Source organism: Chrysochloris asiatica, unplaced genomic scaffold, assembly GCF_000296735.1.
Source record: "Chrysochloris asiatica unplaced genomic scaffold, ChrAsi1.0 scaffold00045, whole genome shotgun sequence".
In the NCBI taxonomy this organism is placed as follows: Eukaryota; Metazoa; Chordata; class Mammalia; order Afrosoricida; family Chrysochloridae; genus Chrysochloris; species Chrysochloris asiatica.
In genome coordinates, this window is record NW_006408563.1 from 10,864,781 (window position 1) to 10,883,576 (window position 18,796).

An 18,796-nucleotide genomic window follows, 5' to 3' on the forward strand; every position below is an offset into this window, starting at 1 on the left:
CCACAGCATTGCATGGCAGTGTTCAGCAGGAGGGAAAGGAAGCAAGTTAACCATATACTGGGAGGTTAAAACAAAACACCACAAGTAGACCTATCTCTAAAGCCGTATAATATAAAGTCTCTGAGCAAAGAAAAAGCAAAATACTTCTGTATTTGAATACCAGAATGTAACGTGTAAAATGTTGTGATCAGGAGATAACAATAAATGAAACTTGGCTTGGGTCAGGTGCTCCTTGGACCTCAAATTGAAACAAGATACCATTATTTAAAATGGACTCTTGTTTCAATCATAGCTGCCAATTTGTCAGTTTCAGAATTGTTTCCAGTTTCATTAAAATGCTCCAAGACCATTGTTCTGTGGAATCGAAGGGAAAGATTCTAGCTGTTTGGGATCCTACTGATCACATAGTATATGTTCTTTTCAAGCAGAGGTCTTGCTTTCCTTTTCTTTCTGAACATTGGATTTAATTTATCCATGCCATGAATGGGTGTGGGGGGACAGGATTATAATGGAGAACTTAAAGTAACCATAGCTGTGGAAAATACAGTACTCCACTGCCCTCTCTCTGCTGCTCAAAGGGATTGAGAATAGTGTCTTGCTTGTTGCCGAATTACTTGAGGAAAAATGATTAAACAACAAACTTCAGCCTGAGATAGACCCAAGCTTCTCCAGCTAGGGAAAGGCCTGGAATATCAAGGAGAGGGAAGAGTTGTATGTGTAATTTGAAAACATGGTCAACATTATTATCAATTATTTGGAAAATGAAAACAAAACAAAGCAAAAAGCCACTCTTATCTTTATAGTATAAGTGATCAGAAGTCAAATGTCAACCAAATGTTGATTGATGTTTTTATGCAGAAAGTAGAATGATTTCTATGATTATTATAAGACATAGACTGTTGTTGAAAAGTGCTGTCAAGTTTGTTCCAACTCATAATGGCCCATGTAGGGTTTCTGAGAAGTGACTGGTGGGTTCGAACTGACAACGGAGTGGTTCAAACCGGCCTTGCAGTTCAGTGCCTATCTTACAGTGCCACACCAGGATAGTGACTTCCAGCTAAATCCCAGGAGGGGGCTTCAAACAGTTAATGAAAAAATTCCATTATCTTTTAGTTCCATTTTCCCACAAACTTTTGGAAGCCCCCTGTGTTTCTTCTGCATATTCTCTCTCTTCTCTTTAACTATGGTCAGTTAGAATCTCTCCACTTTTAAGCATTTACTGATTTAACATCCATATTTGTTTTACTTAAAATATTAACTTCAGTATAGTGCAAAATAGCCAAAATGGAGTATTGACTAAGATAAACTTTATGGGGGGTTTTGTTGTTGTTGTTAAGCTCATCCTGATTTTATAACTTATAAAACCCAGGAGAATATTAAGAAAAGTAATTTAGAACTTGATCCAGGCACCATTTAATAAAGATGGACATTAGGCCATGATGTAGGAAATAACGAAATTGAGTGAAAATTCTATATAACATGGTTAAGGCATGAGCACAGATCTGAAGCAGTCCCAACACATACCAGTTCTAGAGACAGCTCGTTGCTCTGTCTTCATAATTACTTCATATTTTACATCATAAAATACTATCAATAGTTCTTTTATCCACCTTCTTTGAGAAGCTGACATGGAGATTATAATAGTTTCCTAGAACAGGTAACAAATGTCCACAAATGTGGTGGCTTACATAACAGAAATTTATTCTCTCACAGTTCTGGAAACCAGATATTGGAGCTAAAGGTCTCAGCAGGGCCCCACTCATCCTGAAGACTCTAAGGAAGAATCTTTCCTTGTCTCTTCCAGTCTCTGATGGTTTCATTTGTCCTTGATTTGTGTCAGCACAACTCAAGTCCCAGCCTTCATCTTCACATGGCCTTCTCGCCTAAGTCTCTCTGTGCCTCGAATCTCTCTCCCTTCTCTTATAAGGACAGCCATTGGATTTAGGACCCACTCTAAAATTAAGAGGATATCATCTTGACATCCTTATCTGCAGAGACCCAAATTCCAAATTAGTTCACATTCACAGATACTAGGGGTTAGGACTAGGACTTATCTCTTTGGGCTCACCATTCAGCCCACAACAGAGATCATATGATTTTTGTTATATGCTATAACATAACATATATGTTTCCTACCTCTGGAAAATACTCCCCCACCAAAAGTACTATGCTGTGATGATCACACTGGTCACTGATAAGGTGAAGTGAGGGAAAAACAGCAATGAAGCTGTGAGCTAAATCCAAGCATGTTCAATACACTCCTGTGAACACAGGTGGAGACCTGGTTGGCCAGCAGTATGGCAAGACCTGGGAACTCCTGGGCCCAGAGTCAGTGACATAGCCACAAAGGACTAGAGTGGAGAGTGAAGCATCCAGCTGATAAGAAGAGAGGGCATATGCACAAGAACACCCATACTTGCAGATAATACCCATTTGACCTGGTTTCAATGACTGGATGATCAGAACTTGACTAGAAGAAGAAAGAGGAGGGAAAAAAAGAGTAATCTAATACAATTTGATGAACTTGACCTACACGTATGGATGCAGTAGCTCAAAAGACGGAATAAATCTTTATAGCAAGGATCATTCCCACCTCCTTGGTACACAGGGTAGACAGGGATGGGCAACTTGGACATTGGCTACCCAAAATGGGGGGCTTCAAAAGGCAATAAGTGACTGGCTTACAAGCTTTCAAGAGGGAGCCTAGATCCAGAGGGTGCAGAGGAAGGTAGAATCTCCACTGAGTAGTATCCAATCTGTCTAGGTTGAGCTGATGAAAGATGTGGATGGGTCTCTTGTGATACAATAGTGAATAATTGCTATCAGGACTGATTGTGAGGGTTGAAAATGTAAAGGTAGACGTTTTGAAGCAAAATGAGGGAAGTGGTTGACTTTACAGTCCAGGAGTGGAGATCCCTGGGACCATCAAGGTATAAGAGCAGAGTGTGGGACCCTATCCAGAGAAGCAATGATGCCAGAGATGGAGGCAGAGATGATGACATGGAGAGATGGAGCAGCTGGGGACTCTAGACCCAGAGAGGGAGAGGGGCTGTGTGCTGATGACTGAGGGGCTGGCTTGTGGGGTATACCCTTTGGTTGTTTGATGATGCATGGCAGGGATAGTAACCATGGCAAAGAAATGATATACATACAGTAGGATGATTGTAAAGCTAATGTACTCCCATGTAAATTGTCACATAATTCACAATAAAAAGTGAAAAGAAAAAAAAAGTGCTATACTGGCATCTCATCTTGAACAACATTTGTATAAAATATCATCATTCTCTCTTTTTTTTTACAACCTTGAAAAGTAAAATTCTGGATAATTCCTAAACACGAAGGAAACACATCTATAGACATTCCATTCCACTCCAACTATAAAAATGAAAAAGGGATTGAAAAAAGTCTTGTGCTGTGTGAAACCTGCTGAAAGGTTGAGGAGAATTTCCAAAATTTAGTTTTGTTACATTCTGAAGTCAACTACAAAATTGGTTATTTTAACTAAAGATTTAGTACCTCTTTCTTTCCTCAGTCAGTGTGGCAAACCTCCTGGTGAAAGGAGTTGTACTTGATTACTTCCTGCTTGCAAGTATGTGGCAAGCAGACTATAAAAGAAGGAATGTTGTCTCCTCAAATTATGGATTTCTTGAAGCTGTATCAAAAATGTGTCAAAGCAAATGCACTGAATGGAGAAAACATCATCAGTCTGAGTGGAGATGTTGCCCTGACAACTATGTGGATAGATGGGGAAAACACACACAGAGAGAAAAGGCAGAAATGAATGTTGTTTGTATGGAGAGACACTTTAATAACTTATACAAAGTCTCTTTCAGGATAATCAGGAATGTGATAAACAGTGAATTCAGTACTAGATTATCAATTTGCTTTGTGATGATTTGAATGCCCAATGATTTGTTATCACTGTTATTCCTTTTGAACTGTGTTCATTCTCAAAGCAATATTTACTTAGTTGTATATTTGTGAGCTGGGAGCATGGTGACTCTCTAAGGCAGGCACTGGACTGCTATCCACAATGTCAGCGGTATGAACCCACCAGCCACTCTATGGGAAAAGATGATGCTTTCTGCTCCCATAAACATTTACAGCCTTACAAACCCTAAACAGGGATGCTATGAGTCAGAACTGACTCAACAGCACTACCAACAGCATTCGTGAGCCGACAGTTGCAGCAGCCATATTTTAGACAACACAAAAGAAAAGGGAAGTTGTTTTTAACTTTCAAAATGATCATGTTCAATGGAGTTTTGCATATTTCCATTTTTGAATATGTTGTTAGGTGCCATTGAGTCGGTTCTGACCATAGAGAACCTGTGTACAACAGAACAAAACACTGCCTAGTCCTGCATTATCTTCCCAATTACTGCTATGCTTGAGCCCACTGCTGCTGCCTCTGTGACAATCTATCTCGTTGGGGGTCACCCTCTTTTTTGTTGACCCTCCACTTTGCCAAAAATGATGCCCTTCTTCAGGGACTGGTCCTTCCTGATAATACGTCTAAAGTTTGAGAGATGAAGCCTGGTCATCTTGGCTTCTAAGGAGCACTCTGGCTGCACTTCTTCCAACACAGATGGGTTTGTTCTTCTGGCACTCCATGGTACTTTCAATACTCTCCTCCAACATCATAACTCAAATGCATCAATTCTCCTATGGTCCACCTTATTCATTGTCCAACTTTCATATGCATATGAGACTATTGAAAATACCATGACTTGAGTCAGGTACACTCAAACTGACATCTTAGCTCTTGAACACTTTAAAGAGGTCTTGTGCACCAGATTTGCCTAATGCAATCTGTCATTTGATTTCTTGCCTGTTGCTTCCATGAGTGTTGATATTGGACTTAAAATATCAAGGGGTATACACCAATTTCAATGTTCAATGACATCAAGTTGGTTCCAATTTACAGAGACCCTCTGAGGAGCAGTGGTGGGTTGGAACCACCAACCTTGTGATTAGCAGTCACACAGCATAACATAAGCTTTCATAACAAAATCCAACAACAGATGCAGCACATTAATTCTTTAAAAGCATCTTATTTTCAACTTGATACAATTCTCATGGTTAAAGTTTTTTTGTTTTATTTTTTTTAAATGATGATTTTAAGGTTCTTTTTTAAAAATAATGATTCAAATCTTATCCAGTTTATCAACTGGATAACTTCAGGAGATATTTTTTCCGTTGTTGCAGATGGAAATTCCATTTGTAAGTTATGAGGATTTCTGTTCTCTCTAATATTCAGCCTTCATTAGGATAGTTAAAAAATGGCTCTTAGACCGCATGTTTGATTCAACTATAAGATGTAGCTCACAGAAAAATCACTTGGAGACCAGGGATTAAAAACCAAACCAAACTCACTGTTGGTGAGTTTATTTCAACTCAAGCAACCCTGTAGGACAGAGTAGAATTGCTCCATGGGGTTTCCAAGGCTGTAATCTGTACAGAAGCAGATTACTGTAGAGAGGCTGGAAAATTAGAATCGCCAACCTCCTGGTTAACCGACCAACATGTAGCCCCCTGTACCACCAGAGCTCCTTGGGTGGAGACAAAGATTCAGATTGAACAAATCTGCAGCTTAATTGTTTTAACAGCATGATTGCATTTTCATCAACCTACAGGAACGGTTTTTCCTCTGGAAATGAAATCAAAGCAGACCCCAGCTCTAACACAGGATGTGACCTTGGTTATTTTCCAACTCCACAAAGCCAACAGAAGGCAAGCTAGCCAGCTCGTACGTGTCGTGGCAAAAGGCCACAGTATAAAACACATGACCTTTAAGGACAAAAGAGGCATTTTTCTTCAGAATTGCAGTTATTTGGTTTTTGTCACAATTCTTCAATGATTTTGAAATGTTAACTAGTACTATCAGAGGCTATTAGTTCACCAAAAGGAAGCTTGGGCCTATGAAGCTTGAGAGAGAAGTGGGAGTGTTCGGGTGAAGGAGCTGCAGCCCAGGGCCTTGGGATTCTTTAAAAGGCTACTAACCTGATACTTTAATATACTCCAATGATGTCTGGAATGAAGATCTTCTAAAGCACTTTCATACTTGTCTGCAAGGCTAGGATAGTGAACAGGGTCCTGAAAATAGAACAGGTGTAGATATTTAAAATGTGCCAGGATGACTTTGGAAATGAAGATAATGCAAACACTTAGCAAACACTTCTACAGTGAAGTTCAACACAATGAAGTACTCATCATATTCAGGTCTCTGGGGATACAAGCAGCCCCCTAGCCTCAAGGACGCATATGCTGACGAGTACATATAGACTCCCCCTAGTGTGAAGAGAAGTTGCTCTGGTAGTGTAGTGGTTACAAATCAGGCTGTGAACCTTAAGGTCAGTAGTTTGAAACTGCCATCTGTTCTGCGGGAGAAAGGTGAGGCTTTCTGCTCCCGTAAAGGTTTACAGCCTCAGAAACCCTGTACAGGGTCGCTATGAGTCGGAACTCACTCCACGGCACATAACCACCACCACCAGTGTGAAGAACCAACTGAAGCCAGTCTATCCAAGCCTTCCACATCTCCGTGTTGCTTATGGTTCTCTCATATACTCTCCCAAATGATTCCATGACTTACAAACCAATAAAACAGGAAGACAGAATCTAAGTAAAGAACTGGAAAGGAAGGGAACACTTGAAATAGGAAAAATATCTGAGCAAAAGGCCACCATTGCAAATAAGGATACAACTTGGCTCTGCACCACCTGGTCAACCAGGAAGAAAGGAAAATGCAGGGGCCACACGCCTGCCCCCACTAGCAGGAGGAAGTATTCCAGATTCCCAGGCCTTGAAGGAAATGGATCATTTTGGTCTTTATACAAGACTTTGAGTGATACATCTAATGGTCATTTTTTATAATTTTGAACATTTTAAGAGAAAATTAAAGTCAACAAAGGCTATTATTTAAAAACCAGGAAGCCGAATTAAAGACATGCAGCTATTGTGTGAAAGCCTTAAATTAATCACTAAATTTTCCAAGAAATTGTATTAGCTTGCTATTTTATATATATATTTTTTTTTGTTGTTGTTGTTGTTGTTGTTAAGTGCCGTATAGTTGGTTCCAACCCATAGCGATCCTGTGTATAACAATGTGTATGTGTGTGTGTGTGTATGAAGTGCTAGTGTGACGCTGCGGGCTAGTGCGCTGGAATGCAAGCTCAGTTTGAACCGCAAGGTTGGTGGTTCAAGCTTACCAGCCACTCCTTGAAAACCCTGTATAGCGTTGCTATGGGTTAGAACCAAATCACAGCAAGTAGAGGAAATGCTTTATTGAGGGAAAATATGTTCAAATCATTGACAAGTTTTTTGCACATCCTCTAGAAAAGCAACAAGTCAGAAACAACATATCTGAGAGATGTTAAAATCCATAACTCAGAGCTCTCCTTGCAAGCCTTCCATGAATTACTTCCCTTTCACCCCATCACCAGACAGCCTGGTGCATGCCCAGCAAGCCCCATGTTTTTCCTTTTGTACTTTACATTCTATGGCTATTTAGCAGGGGGTGTTGTCTCCAGTACTGGGAAAGCTAATACATCATCAGTTCCATTTACCATCCTCTTCAACATCTGTGACACTTCCAGGTAAAACTTGAAGAGGAAGCTGATGATAAGAGTCCGCTTGAATTCCACTTTTCCACCCGGTGCCGAGCCTGGCAGGGAGACTTCATCCAGAACCAGCCTGCAAGCTGCATACAGCATCTCTTCATCCCAGGGCCTGTGACAGTCAACAAAGAAATCTCCTAGTGTCACAGAATTGATCACTGTACAGGTTCAATGTGTAAGGCCAATCCCTCTTGCCTTATAACAACCCTATAGGACAGAGGAGAACTGTCCGATAGCATTTCCTAAGCTGTAAATCTTTACAGAAGCAGACTGCCACATCTTTTTTCTGTGGAGCAGCTAATGGGTTCTAACTACCGACTTTTCTGTTAGCCGCCAAGTGCTTAATCATTGTACTTCCAGGGCTCCCTCGTAAGGCAAATAGCAACAGCTTAATGCAGGGGACAGAAGTATAAGCTCTGGTGTCAGGAAGCCTGAATTGAAATCAGGGCTCCAGAGCTTTCAAAGCATCTGGTCTGGGCCTCCCACTTGGTCATTGGTAAGAGGGGCTAACAGAAGAACCTGGCTTACTGAATGGTCAGGAGAAAGAACCGACAACCATGTAAAGCCCTCAGCCCAATAGGAGCTGACTCTTCCATCACGGGAGTGTTTACTACATACTAGGATCGGTTTTGAGCACCTCAATCATTTCATCCTCCCAGCTGCCCTATGACGTAGGTATGATTAGGCCCCTTTGTTGGTTCGCTATGAATCGGAACTGACAAGACAGCACATAACCACCACCACCACTGTAGAAGATTAACTCCGACGGCAGTGGGATCAGTTTGGTTCATAGGAGTTAGCTGTTCTCTCTTTCTCACACACACACACATACACACACACACACACACATAGTGTATACAATACCTGCCTTGGAATTCACTAAAATCAAGACATACAGAACTATAATCATACTTACTCAGGAAATCTTATTGGAAACCAGTGCCATTAAATAGAAGGGAATTAAGTGTCTTTCTTCTTGCAGTTACATCTCACCACAAAAGGAGTTGCTCCATTGTTTGGTGACTACAGACATGATGCCATACCTTCCAACGAGTTTCTGGCAGGAATTCTTTGCACATATGGTGGTCAGACCAATGCCTCCATAGGAGATGGATAACTCGCTTATGATTCCATCACCTTCTCCAAAATAGACTCTCATTCCCGAATTGACAATTGCAAGTGCATTCTGTTGCCGCTGAGCTTGTCGGAAGGCAGTCACAAATTCCCACTGAAAGTAAAAGTTAATTGGCACATGTAGAAACACACTGAGTACCAAATACACACCAAGCAATATATGCATGCTGCCTCATGTGATACTCCTCAAACCCTCTGTGGCAGGCCTAATGATCCCAGATGAGGAACACAAGGTTCAGAGGGATTCCATCAGTAGTTGGAAGCCATAATAGTATTTGAAATTAGGATTCAAATGTGGAGCTATTGGACTCCAAATCCCTTATTCTTTCCATTCTGTTCTATTGCAGTTTGTATTGGCCATTATTATTATTATTTTTAATATCTTAGAAAGTAACCTTAAGAGAGAGGCACAGAGACAGAAAGACAGAAAGAGATAGAGACAAAGAGAGAGTGAGTGGCAGAGATAGTCTCTTGGTTCTAAAAATTACATGGAAGGCAGAATACAAATAAAAGTTTCACAATTCCTAATATATTCTCCTTGTACCATTTCCTGAAGAGAAAACAAAATCCTCAACTGGACCAATAAGCAACATCATGATAAATGGATAAAATATTGAAATTGTCAATGATTTCATTATACTTGGATTCACAATTAACACCCATGGATGCAGCAGTCAGGAAATAACATATTGCATTCAGCAAATCTGATGCAAAAGACCTCTCTAAGGTGTTAAAAAGCCAAGATGTCACTTTGAAGAATTAAGTGCATCTGACCCATACCACCGTATTTTCAATCGCCTCATATGCATGCAAAAACTGGACACTGAAAAAGGAAGACCAAAGAGGAATCGATGCATTGGAATTATGGTGCTGGCAAAAAAATATTGGAGATCCCATGGACTGCCAGAAGAATCCAGCACTCATCTGCCAGTTTTTCATATTGTGGTGGACTGTGTGTAGCTGTGATGCTGGAAGTTAAGGCACCAGTATTTAAATACCAGCAGGATCACCCATGGTGAACAGGTTTCCCCGGAGCCTCCATCCAGACTACGACAGATAAAGAAGAAGGAAGCACCGACTACTTCTGAATGTTTAGGCACTGATAACCTAATGAATAACAGTGGCACAGAGATATAGTACCAGAGATGGAAACATTATCACATATAGTATAGTGCCAGAAGATGAACCCCTGAAGATGGTAGGCACTCAAAGTACCAACGGGGAAGAATTGTCTACGATGGCCTGAATGGAGCAAAGCTTATGGGACCTTCATCTGCTGATGGATCACAACTCAAAATGAAGAGAAACAGCTACAAATGTCTATTCATAATTGGAACATGGAATGTAAGAACTATGAATCTAGAAAAATTGGAAGTTGTCAAAAATGAAATGTAATGCATAAAAATCTATATCCTAGGCATTAGTGAGTTGAAATGGGATGGTATTGGCCATTATAAATTTGACAATCATATGGTTTACTATGCTAGGAAAAATAAGTTAAAGAGAAATGGCATCATATTCATCGTCAAAAGGAACATTTCAAGATCTTGAAACACAAAGTTGTCTGTGATAGGATAATACTCATATGCCTACAAGGAAGACCAATTAATACCACTGTTACTCAAACGTACACACCAACTACTAAAGTCAGTGATGATAATATTGAAGAAGTCTACTAACTTCCCCAGTCTGAACTGATCAAACATGTAATCAAAATGTATTGATAATTATTGTTGATTGGAATGTGACTACAGGAAACACAGAGAAAGCACAGCTTCCAGCATCACAGCAACATGCAAGCCTCCACAATATGAAAAATACACAATATGGAAAATACGGTCTCAGTGAGAGAAATGATGCTAGAGATCTCCACAGAATTTTGCAAGACCAATGACTTATTCATTGCAAATATCTTTTCAGCAACATAAAAGGTACACACATGGACCTCACCAGAGGCAATACACAGAAATCAAATTGACAACATCTGTGGGAAGAGACAGTCGGGGAAGCTCAGTATCGTTAGCCAACAGGGATAATGGTAGAACAAATCATCAACTGCTCATATGCAAGTTCAGGCTGAAGGTGAAGAAAACTTAAACAAGTTCGCGAGAGCCAAAATATGACCTTATTTATTGCACCTGAATTCAGACACCATCTCAAGAACAGATTTGATGAATTAGACACTAATGACCAAAGCCCAGAGAAATTGTGGGATGACGTCAATAACATCACACAGGAAGAAGGCAAAAAGTCATTTAAAGACAGGAAAGAAAGAAAAGTCCAAAATGGATGTCAGAAGAGATCCCGAAACTTGCTCTTGAGCATAAAGAAACTAAAGTGAATGGAAGAAATGAGGGAGTATAAAAGCTGAACAGAAAATTTCAAAGAACAGGTCAAGAAGACAAAGTCAAGTAATGTACAAAGACCTGGCATTCGAAAACCAAAAGAGAAGGAAGAGCACGCTCACCATATCTCAAGCTGAAAGAACTAAAGAAGAAATTCAAACCTCAACTTGAAAACCTGAAGGAATCTATGGGCAAAATATTGAATGATGCAGAAAGCATCAAAAGGAGATGGAAGGAATACACAGAGGCACTCACTCATCTACATCATGAAATTTGGAAGGCAGCTGATTGGAAGAGATCCATATCTGTGTTCGTTTCACAAACAGGTGACCCAATGGGATGTAAAAATCATCAAACAATATCATTAATATTGCATGCAAGTAAAATTTTACTGAAGAGAATTCAAAAATAGTTGCAACAGTACATTGACGGAACTGCCAGAAAGTCATACTGAACTCAGAAGAAGATGTGTACAAGGGATATTCCTCTGTGTATTCCTTCCATCTTCTTTTGATGCTTTCTGCATCATTGCTGACATCAGATGGATCTTGGCTGAAAGCAGAGATTATCATGAAGATGTTTACTTGTGCTTTATTGACCATGGAAAGGCTTTTTTACTGTGTGGATCATAACAAGCTATGGCTAAAATTATGAAGAATCAGTATTCCAGAACATTTCATTGTATTCATGAGGATCCTGTACAAAGACCAAGGGTGGTCATTCCAATAGAACAAGAGGGTACTGAATGGTTTAAAGTCAGCAAAGGTATGCATCAGGGTTGCATTCTTTCACCACACTTATTCAGTCTGTATGCTGAGAAAATATTTTAAGAATATTTTATATAAAATATTTTATATAAAGATGAACACAGCATCAGAATTGGAGGATGACTCATTATTAACTTGTGATATGCAGATGATACAACCTTGTTTGCTGGAAGCAAAGAGGACTCAAACTATGATTGATCACAATCAAAGACCATAGCCTTCACTATGGATTGCACGTCAATGTAAAAAAACAAACAAAAATCTTTACAACTGGACCAATAAATAACATCACGATATTTGGAGAAAAGATTAAAGTTGTCAAAAATTTCATTTTGCTTGGATCCATAATCAATACTCAAGGAAACAGCAGTTAAGAAATCAAATGACATATTGCATTAGACAAACCTACTGTACAAGACCTCTTTAAAGTGTTCAAGAACAATGATATCAGTTTAATGTACCCCTGATCAAAGCCATGGATTTTCAATGGCCTCATACGCATGTTGAACAATGAATAAGGAATACCATAGAAGAACTGATGTGTTTAAGGTATGGTGTTAGAGAAGAACAGACAGCCAGAATACTCCTTAGAACCGAGGATGGCAAGACATTATCTCTCATACTTTGGATATATTATCAGGAGGGTCCATTTCCTGGAGAAGAACATCATGCTTGGTAAAGTGGAGGATCAGTGAAACAGAGAACTAATCCCAATGAGCTGCATTGGCACAGTGGCAACGGCAATGGTCTCCAACATAACAATTTTGAGAATGGTACAGGGCAGGGCAGTGTTTCATTCTGTTGTGAATTGGGTAGTTATGAGTTGGAGCTGACTTGATGGCACCTAACAACAACAACAGTCAGAAGAAGGACCAAGTCTGTCTTGAAAGAAGTACTACCAAAATGCTCATTGGAAGGGATAATGGCAAGACTTCATCTCATCATCTTTGGGGTTGGTATGAGGAGGGAGCAGTCCCTGGAGAAGGACATCATGCTTGGCCAACAAAATGGATTGACACAGTGGCAGCGACAACAGGCTCAAGCATCACAATTTTGAGGATGACACAGGACTGGCCATGTTTTGATATGTTGTACATAAGTTTTCTATGAATCAGAATCCGCTTAAAGACACCTAACAACAACAATGACCATTTTCTGAAGTTGGGTTTTTATCTTCCCAGCTCAACAACATTTCTTGCATTAAACAAGCTGGAGACTCACAGGTAAAAAAAAAAAAAAAATTGAAAGGACATTCTCACCTTCCTTGAGTATGGGATGTTCACTGAGATTAAGATTTCTTCAGGCTTAAGATCTGCATGGGAGCACTTTCTGAGAAACTGCTCACTTAATGGAATCTGCCGTTTTCCTTCTGTGGAAAGAAATCACACTTTCCCTGGAGTCTATTTTGTCTATTAAATGAAAGTTCCAAAATCTAGACAATTATTTTACCAAATGCCCAAGGAAACTGATTATATGGAGCCTACCAAATACCCTATAATGGCATTTCCAATGTTTTTTTCCAGTCTTGGCCCTACTTTTTCTGTTTTTCGCTTATAGATAAAAATACTTAGGAGGGCAGGCTGGAGTTTCAGATCGAACAGGACCTTAACAATCTCCTTCCTGAAGAGAACAGATCACTTTGAGTTTTATAACTAGAAAATGAAGTGAAGTGAAGTGAAGTGCCGTTGAGTCGATTCCGACCCATAGCGACCCTGTACAGGGTTTCTGAGGGTGTAAATCTTTACGGGAGTAGAAAGCCTCATCTTTCTCCCGCGGAGCGGCTGGTAGTTTCGAACTGCTGACCTTAAGGTTCGCAGCCCGATTCGTAACCACTACGCTACCAGATAGATATTAATATATCTATTGATAGACTGATTAAGTCATTCAACAAACATTTATTATAAGTACCAGAGACACAAAAACAAATAAATCACTTTATTGAGTTTGAATACTAGTGAGACAGTCTTATTTGATAACACTTCCTTCTAGCACCTAAAAATTTTTGGTTTTCTCTAATCAGCATATTGGGGAGCACAGTGGCATATAAGACATGCAGTGGACTTTGAACTACACTGCTGACTTTGAACCATAAGGTCAGTGGTTAGAACTCATCCACTGTTCTGTGGGAGAAAGCTGAGGATTTCTGCTTGCTCCAAAGATTTAAAGCTTCAGAAATTCTATTCAGGGTGTCTATGAGTCAAAACCAATTCCATGGCACTTGATAACAACAACAAATCAGCATATTAGAGAACATGGTGACTCTGTAGAATAATTTTGCATTGGACTGTGGACCACAACATTGGTGATTCAAGCACACCAGCTGTACTGTGAGAGAAAGATGAGGCTTTCCCCTCCAAAGATGTTAAAAGACTCAGAAACCCTATACAGGGTCACTATGAGTCAGAACCAACTCGACAGCACTTAACAACAATCAGCATATTGAGGAAAGAGCAGTGTAAAGATAATTTGGAATGAAAGGTAAGAAACTTTCAATGTCTAAAGTCATACCACAAAACCTGTTTCTCACTGTATGAACTTTCTAAGGGATGTTATTTAAATTTAAAATGATGAATGCAAATCTGCTTCCCTAAGAAATTTTGTGCTTAGATAGTGGATATTTAAGAATGCAGATCCGTGGGGTAGTGAATTATTTAATGTCTCTTTCAGCCATACTCTGTAACTACCACCAAGCAACTCTTTTCCTAATTGGTCTGGGTAAGAGAAAGTGGGGGGAAAATACTTACAGGAGAGATAATTCAGTTGTGAACAATTGTTAACAGAGTTAACTGTGATTGTAAAAACTTGAAACTAACATAAGTATAAAATGAACCATCTCAAAAGCAAGAGAGGGTATCTCACTACCATCAAAGAAAAGCCAGGAGTGGGGTATGTCCTTTGGACCCTGAGATCCCTGTGCACTGACCCAGGAACAGAAAGCTGTGACACCAGTGAATTGGCAAAGCAGAAACAAGTACCAGAGCACAAGACAGAGGAGGGCTTCCTAGCTCAAGGAGCAAGTAAAGCTGAGTAATTTGAGCAGAAGACGAGCTTGCAGGATGTGATGCCTTCAGGCACTTAATTGGTGGGGGCTAGGTTTGCTGATCCATGGAGCTACAGCCATGTGCCTTCAGGCTGTGGCTTATGAGGCATTTATTAGCAGCAGTAACATTGTCTTGGCAAAGAGAGGTCTGCCTGTGGGCACCGCTGAGGAGAAGCTGTCCTTGCTGGACCCACTATGCCCTGAGCATTTCTGACCCTGAATTGTAATCTGTTAACTTCCCTAATACATCCCCAAAACTGTGAGCATTGTCTCTGAGTTCTATGTGGTCATTGCAATGAATTATCAAACCCAGGTATGGAAGAGAGAGTGCTCTGAGACAAATGGCTGGTCTCCTATTTTTGCAAGATAATAGTAAAGTAGTTTATATTTTTAAATGGAAAAAATTTTTAGGAAAGACTAATACTGTTGAACAAGTTGGACCTATGACAGAGACATTAAAAGTCCTGTAAATAAATATAGAATGAACTTCAACTATTGTTCAACAGAAAGAAAACAAAATGGACAGATTTCCATGAAGTATAAATTAAATATAAACCCACAGCATGATGTAGGTGTCAGAACATTATCTAGAGGATGTCTTTAAAAAGGCCCAACTGTTCCCAACAGCGTATGGTTTGCTCTACTGATCAGGTCTCATCTGGACACTAACCAACACAAGAATGTTCAATGTATGATGACTAGTTCTGGGAAATACCGAACAGAAGGTCACAAAAAGAAAGGCATGAAGAGATTAGGAGTGTGTGGAGTTACAGTTAGACTGGTCAATTTTACAGTGTCAAGAAAGCAGAGAGAAGAATTACTAATATTCCAGGGAAGAGTCATTTTTAGAATTGGACTTCTTATTACCGCCACAGAGAGGAAAAAGTGTAGGAAGAGCAGCCTTCTTAATCCCCGAGTACGATCCACCACTTACCTTTTGATAGCAAGCTGAGGGTACAGTTGCCCACAGCCAGGAGGGGATTCAGATCTGAATCAAGATGTCTGCTCATGATGTGGCCTCCTAAAGACTTGTTAAAAAGTAATGAGTCATTTTTACTCCAGAAATGTAATTACCAAGGAGTCTTGGTGACAAAATGTTTAAGCGTTCAGTTGTAACAGAAAGGTCAGTGGTTCAAACCCACCAGTAGCTCCATGGGAGAAAAGACCTGGTAATTTACATCCATAACGATTACAGCTTAGGGAATCTATAGAGCACTTCTGTTCTGTCACATGGGGTCACTATGAGCCCAAATCAACTTGAAGGCACCTTACAACAACAATAATGTAATTACCAAAATAAATGTGCTAACATGTACTAAGTCAAGCTTTAGGACACTATTCTTTTTGTCTGTTCCAAAATAATGACAACATTATGATTTATCAGGAACCTAAGGGACACCCATCAGGGAGTTTATGTCACCAAATACATACAGCCATGTTCCTGATCTGTGCCCCAGCCAGAGTTCTCAACTGTTTCAAGAGAGCCTGATATGTCTGTGTCTTCTCCTCTGGAAGATTCTGGATCACATCAGCCAATACGTCCTTCACCTGAGCCAGGCTGAGGCCCGCACCTAAGGTCAGCCCTGAAATGATTTGGAAGAATATGATTACTACTAACCTGAAAATGATGGTTACATCAGAACTGCAGACATGGGATCTTTGTACTGGACACCATGCTGACTTACTATCAGTGGTGATGGACGTGATGGAGAGTAACTTCTTTAAACACTCACTATGTCAAACTGAATGCTTGAATCCTAATAGACCTACATGATAGCCCCTTTTCACTGACGAAGAAACTGAGATTAAGTAAGTTGCCAAAGTTTTTACTGCTAATTTATGACATAGTTAATAATTCAATTCAACTGTCTATATGGTATCAAACTGACAACCATAACTCAAAAGACTCACTAGGAACCTTAGTGGGCAGTGAATTTATGTTAATGGTGAGGAAGAGCTCAGAGTGGGGGCACAACTTGAAAAATGTAACCAGTGTCACTAACTGGTACATGTACAAACTGCTGAGTTGGTGTATGTTTTGCTGTGTATAGTCTCAACAATAGCAAAATAAATTTTTAAAAATTAGACTCTAGATCTCATACTTCAAACCCATAATTACATTGCCTTTCAGTGCTATGAAATCAATTTCCCTTGAAACTGAAAAAGTCAATCTGTAAGCTGCTAATTATATAAATTTGTTTTGTTTGCTACTAGGTTTCTAGAGAGAAAATAAATTGTACTCTTCATTTTTATCTTCCATCTAGCATCTAGTACACTACCTTTCACTCAATAGCTGATACATTTCTGGCACTAAAGTCACAAAACATTTTCAGTCAAAATCTGACTACTCAGATAATTAGTATCTATTATGACAGAGAATTCTCACTCAAACCTCCTTCCAGAATGTTATCATTCTTAAAAGAATCTCTGTCTATAATAATTAGGAATGATTATTTTTCTGTTTACAAGTTAGTTAAAGGAAATAAGTTGATAAGTGCATTTTAACTAAGAAAAAAAGTGACCTTCAACTGGCATAACATCATCCACAAAGACAAGGTTCTACATCCTACTTTGGTGAGTAGTGACTGGGATCTTAAAAGCTCATGAGTAGTCACCTAACTTGTTACTATGGGTCTCTCCCTGTCCAGAGAAAAGAAGAGAAATGAAATTTAAAAATGTTTGGACTTTAAGGCAAAAACTAGCATAATAGATAAAGATGGACATTATCTCATGATTAAAAGGACAATTGAACAAGATAAAATAACCATAATAAATATCTATGCGCCCAATGAAAGAGCTCCAAAATATATAAAGAAAACTCTAATAGATTTGAAGAAAGAAATAGATGAATCTACAATAAGAGTGGGTGATTTTAATACACCACTTTCAAAAATGGATAGAACAACCAGAAAGAAACTTGACAAAGACACAGAAGAACTAAACAACACAATAAGCCAACTGGACCTCGTAGATGTATACAGAGCATTCAACCCAACAACAGCACAATACACATTCTTTTCCAGTGCCCATGGAACATTCTCCAGAATAGACCATGTTTTAGGTCACAAAACAAATCTACATAAATTTACAAATATCAAAATACTACAAAGCATTTTCTCAGACCACAATGCTATCAAATTAGAAATCAACAATAGGAAGACCAAGGAAACCAAGTCAAATACATGGAAACTGAATAACACCCTGCTGAAAAGCAACTGGGTAGTAGAAGAAATTAAACGCGAATAAAATGTTTGGAAACAATTAGTCAAATGGAGTGATGGAGGACATGAATGCTAGTCCCTGAGACAAGAAGAACAAGATGGTCCCCGGCTACACCTAGCAAACTGTTCTGAAAGGAATCACATAAGGAGTCCTGGATAAAGTAGGAGAAAATGTGGAACAAAACGAAAATTCATAAAAAGGAGCAGGCTTACTGGTCAGATAGAGATTGTCAGAACCAGAGACTATGGCCCTTGGTCACCTTTCAGGTCTGGAACTGAACTCACACTGGTATCTTAATTTTCAATCAACATGTTGTTGTTGTTGTTAGGTGTCATTAAGTCAGTATCGACTTATAGTGACCTTATGCACAGCAGAATGAAACACTGCCCGATCCTGGGCCAACCTCACTACTGTTGCCACGCTTTAGTTCATCGATGCTGCCACTTGGCCAATCCATCTTGTTGGGGTCTTCCTCTCTTTCTCTGACCCTCCACCTAACCAAACATGACATCCTTCTCCAGCAACTGGTCCCTCCTGAAATATGTCCAAAGGATGAGAGACGAAGTTTGTCCATCTTGGCCTCCAAGGAGCACTCTGGCTGCACTTCTTCCAAAATGGATCTATTGGTTCATTTGGCAGCCCATGGCACTTTCAATATTCTCATCCAACACC

General features: G+C 39.6%; 1 protein-coding gene across 1 annotated transcript in view; it reads right to left on the minus strand.

Annotated features, from left to right (window-relative positions):
- Nucleotides 1–18,796, minus strand: part of AOX1 (aldehyde oxidase 1) — a 108,687-nt gene that overhangs the window by 58,481 nt on the left and 31,410 nt on the right. Inside the window, exons 11-16 of the mRNA XM_006862040.1 lie at nt 16,334–16,485; nt 15,837–15,930; nt 13,122–13,231; nt 8,660–8,844; nt 7,566–7,728; nt 6,004–6,096 (exon numbers count right to left, since the gene is read on the minus strand). Of these exons, the coding sequence (XP_006862102.1) occupies nt 6,004–6,096; nt 7,566–7,728; nt 8,660–8,844; nt 13,122–13,231; nt 15,837–15,930; nt 16,334–16,485 (797 nt within the window). The remainder of the gene's footprint in view (nt 1–6,003; nt 6,097–7,565; nt 7,729–8,659; nt 8,845–13,121; nt 13,232–15,836; nt 15,931–16,333; nt 16,486–18,796) is intronic.